Consider the following 13,489-nt stretch of genomic DNA (forward strand, 5'->3'; position numbering starts at 1 on the left):
CCTAATGTGAGTGGGACTTGGGAATATGTCAGGAGAGTCACTCCTGGGATTACTTTATGTTACACATGACTCCATCTTAGCCCACTGGAGAGACGGATTTGTCCTGATGGCCTCAAAGAAGGGAGCACACTGTCACGCTGTGAACTGCCTATGGGGGCCACAGGCTGAGACTGGAGGGAGGCCTCTAGGAGCTGACAGCCACTCTGCTGACAGCCAGCAGGAAAACTGGAAGAAGTAAACTCTGCCAATAACCTGAGCGAGCTGGGAAGAGGACCCAGAGCTCCAGATGAGACCACAGCTCCAGCTGACCCTTTGATCTCAGCTCTGAGGCTCTTAGCAGAAAACCCAGCTATGCCGTGCCAGGACTTCTGGTCTACAGAAATTTCAAGATGATGAACTGGTGTCATTTAAAGATGCTAAGTTTGTGGTCATTTGTTATGCAATATAGAAGCCTCTACGGTGGGCAAGGGCAATGATTAGGATTTCTCCTTGCCCCTTTTCCTGCCTCCCCATAAATAAAGGCAGTGCTTAGAGCAAGTGTGGAAGAGGCACCCAAGCTGAAGACTTCCCCAGCTTCAGGCACACAGGGACCTCCACATTCTTAGCTGTTCTTCTCTTGCATTTAGAGGCTCCACTGGGGACTGAAACCTCAGCTGGCTCTTCCATGGTCTACCCGAGTCCATGCTGTCACATCACACAACTGACGCAACTGGGAGGCCTAGGGAGTATGTGCATTAGGGGATGGAATTCTTTAGAGAAAAATTATACTGCCCTCCAGCACTTCATATAACCTCCCTCTTAAATAATATATACATTTGGCCGAGGCTTCCAAGGCCTTGAAAAGAAATGAGAGCATCGTCACCTGAACGTTTATCTAAGATGAGGAGAGGGCAGTAGGGAGGGAGGTCATGATAAGAAGATGAGTTAAGAACCAGTGAAGATGGGCCGGGCACAGGGGCTCAGACCTGTATTCTAACACTTTGAGAAGCTGAGGCAGGTGGATCACTTGAGGTCAGGAGTTCAAGACCAGCCTGGTCAACAAAGGCAAAACCTTGTCTCTATTAAAAATACAAAAATTAGCCAGGTGTGGTGGTGCATACCTGTAGTCCCAGCTACTCAGGAGGCTAAGGCAGGAGAATCACTTGAACCCGGGAGGTGGAGTTTGCAGTGAGCCAAGATTACGCCACTGTACTCCAGCCTGGGTGACAGAGTGAGACTCTGTCTCAAAAACAAACAAACAAAAGAACCCTTGAAGGTGTGAGCTGGGAAGGCTTGTGGGTGGCTCAGGGGCTAATGGAGAGAAGGCCAGACATGAGGATGCCTCAGTGACAGTGGTTTTCTAAATGAGGTGGTCTAGTTCTGGACTTTTCCAATTAATGCCCCCTCTTCCCCATCTTGCCTCTATGTTCTTCACATAGTAGGCTTTTTTTTTTTTTTTTTTTTTTTTTTGCAGTTGCAAGATTTAATAGAGTGGAAGCAGAGCTCCCATACAAAGGGAGGGGACCCAAAGAGGGTAGCCGTTGCCGGCTCAAATGCCTGGGTTTATATCCCAATCACTGTCTCTTCCGCTGTGCTCTCAGGCGATAGATGATTGGCTATTTCTTTACCTCCTGTTTTTGCCTAATTAGCATTTTAGTGAGCTCTCTTTATTACCTGATTGGTGGGGTGTGAGCTAAGTTGCAAGCCCCATGTTTAAAAGTGGATGCAGTCACCTTCCCAGCTAGGCTTAGGGATTCTTAGTCAGCACAGTAGGCAATTTTTATAAATTCTTGTTAACTCCCTCCCTTTTCTTTCCCTCTACCAAGAAGTAGAAAGAGATTAAAGCACATCTTCTCCAGAAGTATATGCACAGTAGGAAAGTATAGGAAATCTGAAGGTCTTCAGGACTCAAAAGAATGAACTGACCAATGGTGGGTTTTCAGGCACCATGCCATGGCATCAAGTGGAGGAAACCATCTGGGAGCAGTTTGCTTCCAGGAGATGCCCCCAGCCCACCATGTTGACAGTGGTGCATCTGATTCCTGGGTAGGGCAGGGATCCCAGGATTGCAGAAAGTTAGAGCAGCAAGAGACCTTCTGTTTCTACACTCCTGACTTCAGAGGAAAGGAATCAGGGCCTGCAGAAGTAAAAGCAATTTGTCCGAGGCTCCCCAGCATGATAAAGGCAGGGCCTGGTCTAAAATCAGGCCCTTTAGTCACTGAGAAGAGCCTACCAACCCACACAGTCCTCCAGTCGTTGATGTGGATGGATGTGGCCAGAATCCAGGGAAGTCATGAGTCTCAGAGGCCAAAGGAAAGGCAAGCAAGGCTGCCTGCTACATCAGCTGCCTTGGAGGCCCCTGAGGTAGGCTGATGGAAAGCCCAGCACCAAAATAGGAGCTGTGGAAAGGAGAAGGTCAGTGCTGGAGGCCTGAGGAGCAGGCAAGGTAGTGGGTGGTGGAAAGGGCCTACCGCTGCCCTACTCTGGCATGGCCCACCTTGAGCTCTGCCGGAGGGGAGTAGCAGTCTCCAGCTGGGCCTCCTGCCTCCCATCTCCAAACTTTCTCCATACCATTGCCCAAAAATTCTTGCTAAAGTAAAAATCAGATCATGTCATTCCCAAAACCCTTCTGTGGTTCCCAGCTGCCCACAAGTCAGAGCCATTCTTGGCTCTTCTTTGGGCACTTACAAAACATACAACTAACAGAGGCTCAAGCAAGCAGACATTTAATTATTTCACATAACAAGAAGTCTACAAGTAGGCACTCAGAGCTGGAGCAGCAGCTCACCCTCATCAAAGATTATTTCTCATCCTAACTTTCCATATCCTGTTCCTTAGCCTGTGGGTTACCACCTCAGGGCTGCAAGCTGTTGGTTGCAACTCCACATTATGTGTGTATTCCAAGCAAGATGAAGAGTTCCTGCCTGGCAACAATGACTATTCCTTCAGTAGGAGAGTGATATGGTTTGGCTGTGTCCCCACCCAAATCTTGAATTACAGTTCCCATAATTCCCATATATCATGGGAAGGACCTGGTGGGAGGTAATTGAATTATGGCAGTGGGTCTTTTCCAAGCCGTTCTCATGATAGTGAATAAGTCTCATGAGATCTGATGGTTTCATAAAGGGGAGTTTCCCTGCACACGCTCTCTCTCACTTGCCTGCTGCCATGTAAAACATGACTTTGCTCCTCCTTTGCCTTCTACCATGATTGTGAGGCAGCCCCAGCCATGTGGAACTGTGAATCCATTAAACCTCTTTTTCTTTATAAATTACCCAGTCTCAGGTATGTCTTTATTAGCAGCATGAGAACAAACTAATGCAGAGAGCAAATCACATTTCTGCTGCAAAAGTCTTTGTCTAGAACTGTGTCTCATGGTCACTTCTCTCTACAAAGAAGATGAAGAAAATGTGGAGTTAGCTTTTCCTGTCATGGTAAGATGTCAGAGGAGAGAGGGTTGGGAATGGCTATTGGGTGAGTCTGGCAACACTGAAGCCACACTGGCTTTCATACTCACCAGTGGCTACTTCCTCTTTTGCCAGGCTTACTGACTGACTCTCCATTTCATTTCTTGGGTTCTTAGTCTGCAATGTCCTCCCCAGCCTTGCTGGCCTGGCAATTCCTTACTCCCACTTCAGGACTCAACTCATGGCCCCTCCTCTGCTATCCAGATTCCTCCCTGGCATCCTGCACAGATTTTCACCATGGCACCTCCTCTATGAGAGCAAATTTTTCCTTTATCTGAGGTCCCCATCATTAGCCTGTGAGCTCTTTGAGGGCAGGTGTTGTGTCTCATTTTTACTTTTTCAGTGTGCAGGCCTAAAACCTTAGAGTCATACCTCCTTTCTTTCTTCACATCCCATATCTGATCTATAGTAAATCCTGTCACATATCCTCTATGTAGCATACATAACCAGGTTCCTGATGCCCCACCACCATCCTGACCCACCTTGTCTCTCACATGCTTTGCTACAGTGCCCTTTCAACTACCTCCATGCTCTTCCCTTTCCTGACCTCCATCCAGTCAATTTCCATCATAGCAGATCATATCCTTCCTCTGCTTGAAACCCCGGGATGGCTCACATTCCACTCAGAGTCAATGCCAAAGTCCTTTACATGTCCTATAAACCCTATATAATCCGCCTCCATCCCCTACATCTCCGATTTCCTCTCCTACCACTTTCCCCCTTGAACATGAGATACCCACTGGCCTCCCTGCAGGTCTGAAACCACACCAAGCATGCTCCAGCCTCAGGGCCTTTGCATGGCTGTTCCTTTTACTTGACAGATGGTTCTACCCCTGTGTATTAGTCAGGATTCTCCAGAGAAATATAATAGAACCAACAAGATACATAGAGATATATAAGAAGAGATTTGTTATGAGAATTGGTTCATGTGATTACAGAAGCCAAAAAATCCCACCACCTGTCAACTGCAGTCTGGAGAACCAGGGAACCTGGTGATGTGATTCAGTCCAAGTCTGAGGGCCTGACAACCAAGGGAGCTAATGGACTAAGTTCCAGTTCAAGGACAAAGGCCTGAGAACAGAGTAGCCACTTGTGTAAGTCCCAGAATCTGATCTCCCAAGAGCCAGGAGCTCTGTTGTCTGAATATGGGAAAAGATGGGTTTCCCAGCTCAAGCAGAGAGCTAATTTGCCCTTCCACTGCCTTTCTGTTCTCCTGGGGGCCTCAATGGCATGGATTGGATGGTGCCTGCCCACATTGATGAGGGTGGAGCTTCTTCACTCAGTCTGCTGATTCTAATGATCATCCTTTTCAGAAAAACCCTCGCAGATGCACCCAGAAGTCATGTTTCCTCAGCTATCAGGGCTTCCCCTAGCCCAGTCAAGTTGACATACAACATTAATTATCACACTCAGATATCCATGTCCACTCCCTCCTCTCACTCAGGCCTTTTAACTCAATGCCATCATTACAGTAAAGCCACCCCTAACCGCAAAATTTAAAATTGTCATGCCCCACCCAACACTCCCCATCTCTCTTCCCTGCTTTATTTTCTTCAAGGCACGTAACTAACATATTAATAGTATATACTTTAGGTATATAATTTATTCATTTGTTTCCACCACTCTCCCTGTGGATTATAAGTACTCTAAAGGCTGTTTTGTTCTCTGTTATAAACTGAGGCCTAGAACACATAATAGTTGCTCAAAAAATATTGATAATTAATTGACTGATTGATCGCATGAATGGATCTTTGCATCCCAAGCACGATGCCTGGCCCACGGCAAAAGATCAATAAATGTGTTAACCCGATGAACAAACGACCAACTGAGTTGGGAAGTACAGACTGGAAAGAATGGATGCACTAAGTAAAGGCTATTGAGAAGCTAGTGCTACAACAGCACATCAGGAAACCAGGTGTCACAGCAATATGAGTCGGGTGTGGGACAGGAGAGCACTGGGGAAGGGAAGTGAGAGGGAAAGCTATGACATTCAAGCCATTAATTCCATCCAGGATTAATTTTAATTAACCCCCCAAAGGCAACTCAATTTTATTTTCTCTTTCATCCTTCAAGTTCAAGCTTGGATCTTGATTTAGAGGGTAGGAGGGAAGCCCCTTTTGTATAGCTGGAGGAAGAACACAAGAATAATAAGCACTACTGACTTTGCAGGGTGGGCAGCAGAACAAAGGTCTGGTTGTGCTAGTGTGAAGCCTAGCCAAAGATAAAGTGGGGAGGAAAAGAAAGATCCTGGTGCCATGTCCAAAATCTGGTTGCCCCTGTAATGCAAGCTGTGTTTATGACCCATTTTCACTGTGGCTGGTTGTGTGTGTAACAGAGTCGAATCTGGGCAAATCCAGTAGCTATTTCTGAAATGCAGTTCAACCCAGTTACATTTTGTACCAGGTTATGCTGTAACCATGAACTTTTTATTGAAAACTGTACTACTAGAGTCAATGGAATAGTTTTAATTTATTCCAATTTCTCTGAGAGAAGACCAAGTAAAAAGGGTATGCAAACTCTTCTTCCCAAGAGATGGCAAATGACCTTTCACAGGACCACATTCCTAGGTCGTGGGGTTAGGCTCCAACCACATAATTCACCCCAGTGCGTTATTCATGTGAGTCTGGCTAGTCCTGTCATGATCCACCCGTGAATGGTTGGAATTAAAGCTGAATGTTTTAGAATATTCTAAAGATCAGGAGACAGAGGTATTAAAACCCAAGAGTCCCTGCTCCTACCCCATCACCAGTCTGATCAGAGGCCCCATGTTTACTCTGTTTTCATCAGATTTGACCTGCAGAGTGGGCCCAATGCCCTCTCCATGATGAGGAAGCCAACATCTTTTGTTCTCCTCCATGGGAAGAGGGGGACCTCATGCCTCAGAGCATGTGGCACTAGGCTCAGCCAATGCTCCAGGCTAAAAAATGGGCTGCCCAAAGTCCTTGTTTGCTCACTTTGCAAAATGGGCCTGATAATACCTTCCTCCTCATTGGATTTTTGCAGGGCCATATGAGATATCTGCGAAACTGCTTTAGAAAACATGAAGGGACGTTAATGAGTCAAGGTGGGAATAAGCAGCACTGGACTGGGCCCATGGGCCTGAGAGACCTGTGTCACTGAGCTGGGCTCAGAGGCGACAGCCAGAGAAGAGTCTTGGCCCCAGGCAGCTCCAGCCTGCAGGATAGAGCAGGTTGGAGATGCCAAGGAACTCCCAGCATGGAGGCCTGCTGCCTCTAATCAGATCTGACTATACAGAGTGGGCCGTGTGTGTCCCTTGAACCAGAAGCTTGACCCTGACAGTCTTGGAAGAGGTCTCTGAGACTCCCAGAAACAGCACCCAGAGCTATCAACTCTAAAGTATTAAGATGCCCTGTTCTTTTCTTTCATAAATCTGCTTATCTAAACAAAAAATAAATAACATTCACCCTCCCTTCCCACCATCCCCTCTTCCACACCCCCTCCTTTAAAAGCCCACTTCCCCTACAGAAGTAGAGCTCTTTCTGTTGATTTGGGAGAGATCATGTTAAACATTGCAAAGGGTACCCAATGTTCCTAGTTATAACCCTGAGTTCTGGTTATTCAAATGAAAGAGTATCTCAAGATCAGACCCAGATTTGGCATGTCACCTACACACACCTGTATAACCCATGTACAATGTGAGCCTCCTCTCGCTAAATCAACTGTAGATCCACATGCACATGTAGTGTGCAGCCTTTGTCTGAACATGGAGTAACCTTGGATACCAAGAAAACCAACTTCCCCGGTCTAGTTGCTAAGACAACAGGACAGAGGTGGGTACGGGGGAGCCCAGCATAGCTATCTACAGGCTGTGCTGTCGGCAGGGGGACATGGGGAGGGGAAAACGGGAGGGCTTCGGGCCGCCCACCTCTCCAAGCCTGGACTCCAAAGGCTGCAGGGACAGTGCAATATTCTTGTGTCACCAAATGCCAAGGAATCTCTAAGTGGGACGCTATGATGCAGTCCTAGAAGGATGCAGGACCAACAGAACAGCCTGGAGGTGAGGGTTGGGGAGCAGATGCAGGCAGACATAAGGTGAAGGAGAGGGATGCTCCAGAGTTGAGGAGTGTGGGTTGTGGGACACAGCAGCTACCTGCAGAGATGAAGGTCGAATCCAGAATATTCTGACTCCAACCACACAATTCACCCCAATGCGTTACTCATGTGAGCCTAGCTAGTCCTGTCATGATCCACCCGTGAAGGGTTGGAAGTAAAGCTGAATGTTTTAGAATATTCTAAAGATCAGGAGACAGAGGTATTAAAACCCAAGAGTCCCTGCTCCTACCCCATCACCAGTCTGATCAGAGGCCCCGTGTTTACTCTGTTTTCATCAGATTTGACCTGCAGAGTGGACCCAATGCCCTCTCCATGCTGAGGAAGCCAACATCTTTTGTTCTCCTTCAGGCCCCAGAGAGGGAAGAGGTTCCCTACTCCTTCTTGAGCCTGGAAGGGAAATCACTCTCATGGGCTGTCAATCCAGGCAGGGCTTCATGACCCTGAACCACCTGTGTTCACCCAATTCATGAATCATAACTTTTTAATTTTGTTCTTATGATTTATAAGTTTTTGAAGATATAAAGAAATTCACAAAGACACAGGGACAATGGGCCATTAAAATAATCATTAACTGAAAATTTCATCAAATTGCAGACGTAAGGGAAGGCCAGTCAAGGAGTGGACTAGGGTACTTGTATCGGAAAAATCTAGGCTAAAGCTAGTTGCTAAAATTAAGCTGAAAATTTAGATCTGAGCTTTATGGCAACCATTTTCTATGTACCTCAGTGAGTTTCTAATGGTCTTATAGGCACTAGAGAGCCACTAAAGATGAGGATCACGGACACTATGCCCACTGGGCCTGTAGAGGAAACTGCCTGTGCCCATGGCCTCTCTCGTCCTTCTAGGCCCGCCCTTACCTATGCTGGCAGCTGGCTGGATGAATGCAATCCATCCAGAAATGGGCTATCCATTGTGCATCAAATATCTTTTGAGGACTGACAATTTGCCACATCCTGTGACAAGTATGGGGTATACAATGGTGAACAAAAGAGTCACAGTCTCTTCCCATGGGAAGTTCATGGTCAACAAAGAAGAAAAACCCTAAGCAAATCACTCCCCTTTGGCCTAGAAACATTAGATGAACTGGACCAATCAGATACTTCTCTCAGAACCTGAGAATTAGGGCAGTGAGTAGGAAAGCCGGGAAGCTGGGAGATCATATGGAATAAGAAGGTGACTGGGCCATGGGAAAGCAGGTGAGCCTGCACGGGAGGCTGGTCTGCAGAGGGGATCCTGGAGCAGAGGCTCAGGGAGGCCTCAGGCCAGGTGGAATTAGGAAGAAAGTGGCCTTGTTGCCAAAAGCTTTCTGGATTCCACGAGACTTGCAGTAATATCCCCTTTACCTGAGTGGTTTGAGTGTAAGTAGGTTTGAGTGGGTCTCTGTTGCTGGTAATCAAAGGAACCTTGGTGATAACCCCCGCAGTTCTTCACAGCTGCGACCATTTGGAGGTCTGTAGAGCCTGTCTTCATTCTGGTCTTTCCCCATACACCTTCTGCTCTAGCAGACCAGACACCACAGACCTGGCAAACACCCGGGGAATGGCCTGCTCATGCTGTGCCCCTCAGCTCACTTCTGCCTATCTCAACCCTCCCCACCTGCCAGGCTCATTGGTAGGCTCGCCCCTTCCTGCAGCCCTCTCTGGTCCTCTCTGTGTGGCCTCTCCCTTACTGAACTCAGGTATGGCTGGGCAGCCCCACCATCATCGCTTGTTAATCTGGTTTCCCTAACTGCCCAGCAGCTCTCAGCCCTTAATACGTGTTTTTGTTTTTTTTCAAAAAAAAGGCTGGGCGCAGTGGGTCAAGCCTGTAATCCCAGCACTTTGGGAGGCCGAGACGGGTGGATCACGAGGTCAGGAGATCGAGACCATCCTGGCTAACATGGTGAAACCCCGTCTCTACTAAAAAATACAAAAAACTAGCCGGGCGAGGTGGTGGGCGCCTGTAGTCCCAGCTACTCGGGAGGCTGAGGCAGGAGAATGGCATGAACCTGGGAGGCGGAGCTTGCAGTGAGCTGAGATCCGGCCACTGCACTCCAGCCTGGGCGACAGAGCCAGACTCCGTCTCAAAAAAAAAAAAAAAAAAAGGAAATAATCATTCTGCACATGTACCCCAGAACTTAAAGTCTAATAAAAATAAATTTTAAAAAACATAAATAATAAGGTTAAAGACTCTATCATTTATTTTCTGTAGGTTCCCCCAACACCCAAGTGGATTACCTAGAACTGCTGAGGAGGCAGAAGTCAGAGAAGTGAACAGCAGGCATTGGGCTCCAGCTGGACACAGAGGCACAAGGGGAGCAGGCAGGCTGCAGTGAGGAGGGGCGGCCCTCCAAGACCATATCGGTGGCCCCTGCAAATAGAGAAGAGGGGGAACAACCAGACATCCCACAGAGTGAAGTCAAGGAAAGAGGACAAGGGGGCAGGGAACTAGAGAAGGAATATGGGAAAGAGGTGAAGATTTCTGATTTGATTTCAGAAATAAATCATTTCTGAATGATTTCCGATTTGAACCAGACTGGTTCAAGATAGGATGTGTGTTAATATATATTTCCTGAATTATAAAAATAATAACTATTTATAGTAGAAATGTAGAAATTTTGGTATTTATTAAGAAGAAATACAAATTTTAAATAAACAAAATAACTGAAAATCCCAACACTCAGATAAAACGTTTGATGTCATTTCAGTCTATATACATCTAGCTTCTCCCTATCCAGTGTGTGCATCTGGGCATGCATGAGTGTGACTTACTCGTAGGGTATCATCACACGATTGTGAATGCACTGATTTGCAATACATATTTTCTCATAAAACTAGGACTTCTGAAACATTTGTATATCTACTATATATCTATTAGGTGGCTATTTATAATAAATCAATTGCGATTTGTGTATTCAATCCCCAGTGTTGGGTATTGTGTTAGTTCCATTTTTTGCTGTTCTAAAAATGCTAAGACGACATCTTTGTGAATGAATCTTTGTACTTATCTATGATTATTTTCTTAAAATAAATTTCTAGAAATAAAAAGTAAGTAAAATTGTAACACTTTTGATAGGCCTTGCCAAGTCCCCCTCATTTTTCCACCTGCCAGCATGTGGCACTGCCTGCTACCCCATCCTGGACAGGCCCACCCAGCAGACCATGTTCCTGCTCACTTTAGCTGTCTGATACCTAGGGACCTCCTAGTGCCTGACATGAGGTCCATGTAGGATTCGATAACTCCTTGTTGCTGTTGTTGCTGCTGTTGGACACTGGGTCTCACTCTGTCACCCAGGCTGGAGTGCAGTGGCATGACCACTGCTCACTGCAGCCCCCACCTCCTGGACTCAGTGATCCTCCCTGCTCAGCCTGCTGAGTAGCTAGAACTACAGTAGTTGGAACCACATCCAGCTAATTTTTTAAATTTGTAGTACAGACAAGGTCTCACTGTGTTGTCCAGGCTGGTCTTGAAGTCCTGAGTTCCAGCAATCCTCCCATTTTGGCCTCCCAAAATGCTGGGATTACAGACATGAGCCACTGCTCCCAGCAACAAATCCTTGTGGATTATCTGAATCTTCCCTTGTACCCTTTATTCTCCTAACCATATAAACACCCTGGAGACCTCAGTCTGCCACCTCTTGTTTCCAATAACCTGCTCTTCACCCTTTCTTTGGTTTGAGCTTTGGAAGGTCTGTGGGGAAGCAGTAGAAGAACTGGACAGTTAGCTTTCAAAGTAGTTAAAATGTCTAGATGGTCTCATCAAAGCCTAGGGCATCAAAGCTTCATATAGAATGTGTATATTCGTATTTGGGTCTCTTGCAAAGGATCTATGCGACGTTCCATCACTTCTGAGTTTCCTTCCAACTTCAGCCTCCTTTTAGAAGTTTATGCACAAACTTAGACACCCAAGCTAGACCCCACTGAGAGACCTGAGATCACTCTTTACGCTGCCCTGCTTTTGCGCATGCTCATCTCTCAGCCTTGAATTACTTCCCTCCCTTCCTCACCTTCCTTTTCACACATTTTTTTTTCTTTTTAAAGATTCTGTGTAACCACCTCTTCTTTTGTATAAAATGAACCCATTCCCCATCCTAGATAGAGTTGACATCTGGTACACACTTCTATAATAAATCCTTTTTATTTTAGTTGCCTGTTTTCATGCCTGTCTTTCCCTCTAGTCTATGCGGTTCTAGAAAACAGTCACATGTTCGTTCAACACGGCAACCTCAGCCCTGAGTACACATAGAAGCAGCCAATAAATGTTTACTCAATATGCATTTGTGAAGTTAATAAATGATCCTTGATGATCATTTTTATGGATGACTCTATTGACATGTATTGACTCAAAGTTGCTGGAGTTTCCACATCAAATAAGGCAATGCTGATGGCGCCCCTAGCCTTGCAGAGCAAGGAAAGGAGGCCCCAGGGCCACAAACCTACCAGCCTCTACCTCGTGACTCCTTCTTTATAATTTAAAAAGAATGGGGAAATACCCAGAAAAAGGAAGTGCAGATACCTCAGAGGAAGTCTTGGAGTCAAGTCTTCTCCTGGGTAACAGCTAACATCAGGGTATCACATTGTAATTGTCTGACAGTTTCTAAGTGGTGTATGTATAGGGAGTCAGTGAAACCTCACAACAATCCTAAGGGGTAAACACTTTCATCATTTCCATTTGTCAGGGAAGAAAACTGAGGCACCATGAGGTTAATAGAACTTGTCACTCAGGCCAGGTGTGGGGGCTCATGCCTATAATCCCACTATTTTGGGAGGCCAAAGCAGTAGGATTGCTTGAGGCCAGAAGTTCAAGTGCAGCCTGGGCAACATAGCAAGTCCCTGTCTCTATAAACAAAGAATTTATCACTCAGATAACAAGGCCATAGCCACGATTTAAACACAGGTAATCTAGCTGCAGCATTTGAGCCTTTATCCTCTATATTAAATGACCTCTCAAGTCTAGTATACTGGAGATCTCTCACCTATGCTCCCCAGCAGCCATTCATCTTTTTCTGGTAACTAAATAGCATAGATTTTCCTCTTATCCTCGTGCTCTGGTTGGAGTGCTGAAGCATGTGACCGGGACCTAGGCTGGTACCAATCAGAACAACTCATTTCCTATGCCCAGTGATTGGACCCAATCAAAGCCAATGAGATTCAACTTGACTACTGCAGGGAGTTCTGGGAAAGAGACCTCTCTATCTGTGGGACTTGTAGTTGAAGACTGTGAGGAGCAGTGGCAGCCATCTTGCCGGCTATGGCCCTGAGCATGAAGCCAGCAGGCCGAAAGTGGAGCTCAAAGATGAGGACTAGAGACCAGGCACAGTGGCTTACACCTCTAATCCCAGCACTTTGGGAGACAGAGGCAGGTGGATCACGAGGTCAGGAGTTCAAGACCAGCCTGGCCAACATGGTGAAACCCTGTCTCTACTGAAAATACAAAAATTAGCTGGGCGTGGTGGCACACACCTGTAATCCCAGCTACTTGGGAGGTTGAGGCAGGAGAATCACTTGAACCGGAAGGTGGAGGTTGCAGTGAGCCGAGATTGCACCACTGCATTCCAGCCAGCACAACAGAGCGAGACTTCAACAACAACCAAAAAGATGAGGACTGGAACCCCGATCCTGATGACCTTGTTTGAGGCCTTCTCAAGCTGTGCCTGAAACCAAACATCTCTTGAACTTTTCAGTAATATTATCTGATAAAGTAAAATTTTTTTCAAGCCAGGCTTTGTTTTAAAATGTATTTTTTTTTTGTGCGAATATACATTTTAATTTCTCTTGGGTTATTACCTAGGAGTAGGACTGTAGCATTGTATGACAATTCTGTGTTTAACTTTATTTTTTATTTTTATTTTTTTTAATTATTATACTTTAAGTTCTAGGGTACATGTGCATAACGTGCAGGTTTGTTATATATGTATACTTGTGCCATGTTGGTGTGCTGCACCCATCAACTCGTCAGCACCCATCAATTCATCATTTATATCAGGTATA

General features: G+C 46.1%; 1 protein-coding gene across 1 annotated transcript in view; it reads right to left on the minus strand.

Annotated features, from left to right (window-relative positions):
* LOC105504474 overlaps positions 1 to 13,489 on the minus strand; it is a 34,677-nt gene that overhangs the window by 18,844 nt on the left and 2,344 nt on the right. Inside the window, exon 2 of the mRNA XM_011931937.1 lies at positions 9,737 to 9,869. Coding sequence (XP_011787327.1) covers positions 9,737 to 9,869 — 133 coding nt within the window. The remainder of the gene's footprint in view (positions 1 to 9,736; positions 9,870 to 13,489) is intronic.

The sequence above is a fragment of the Colobus angolensis genome, unplaced genomic scaffold (genome assembly GCF_000951035.1).
Source record: "Colobus angolensis palliatus isolate OR3802 unplaced genomic scaffold, Cang.pa_1.0 Scaffold121, whole genome shotgun sequence".
Lineage (NCBI taxonomy): Eukaryota > Metazoa > Chordata > Mammalia > Primates > Cercopithecidae > Colobus > Colobus angolensis.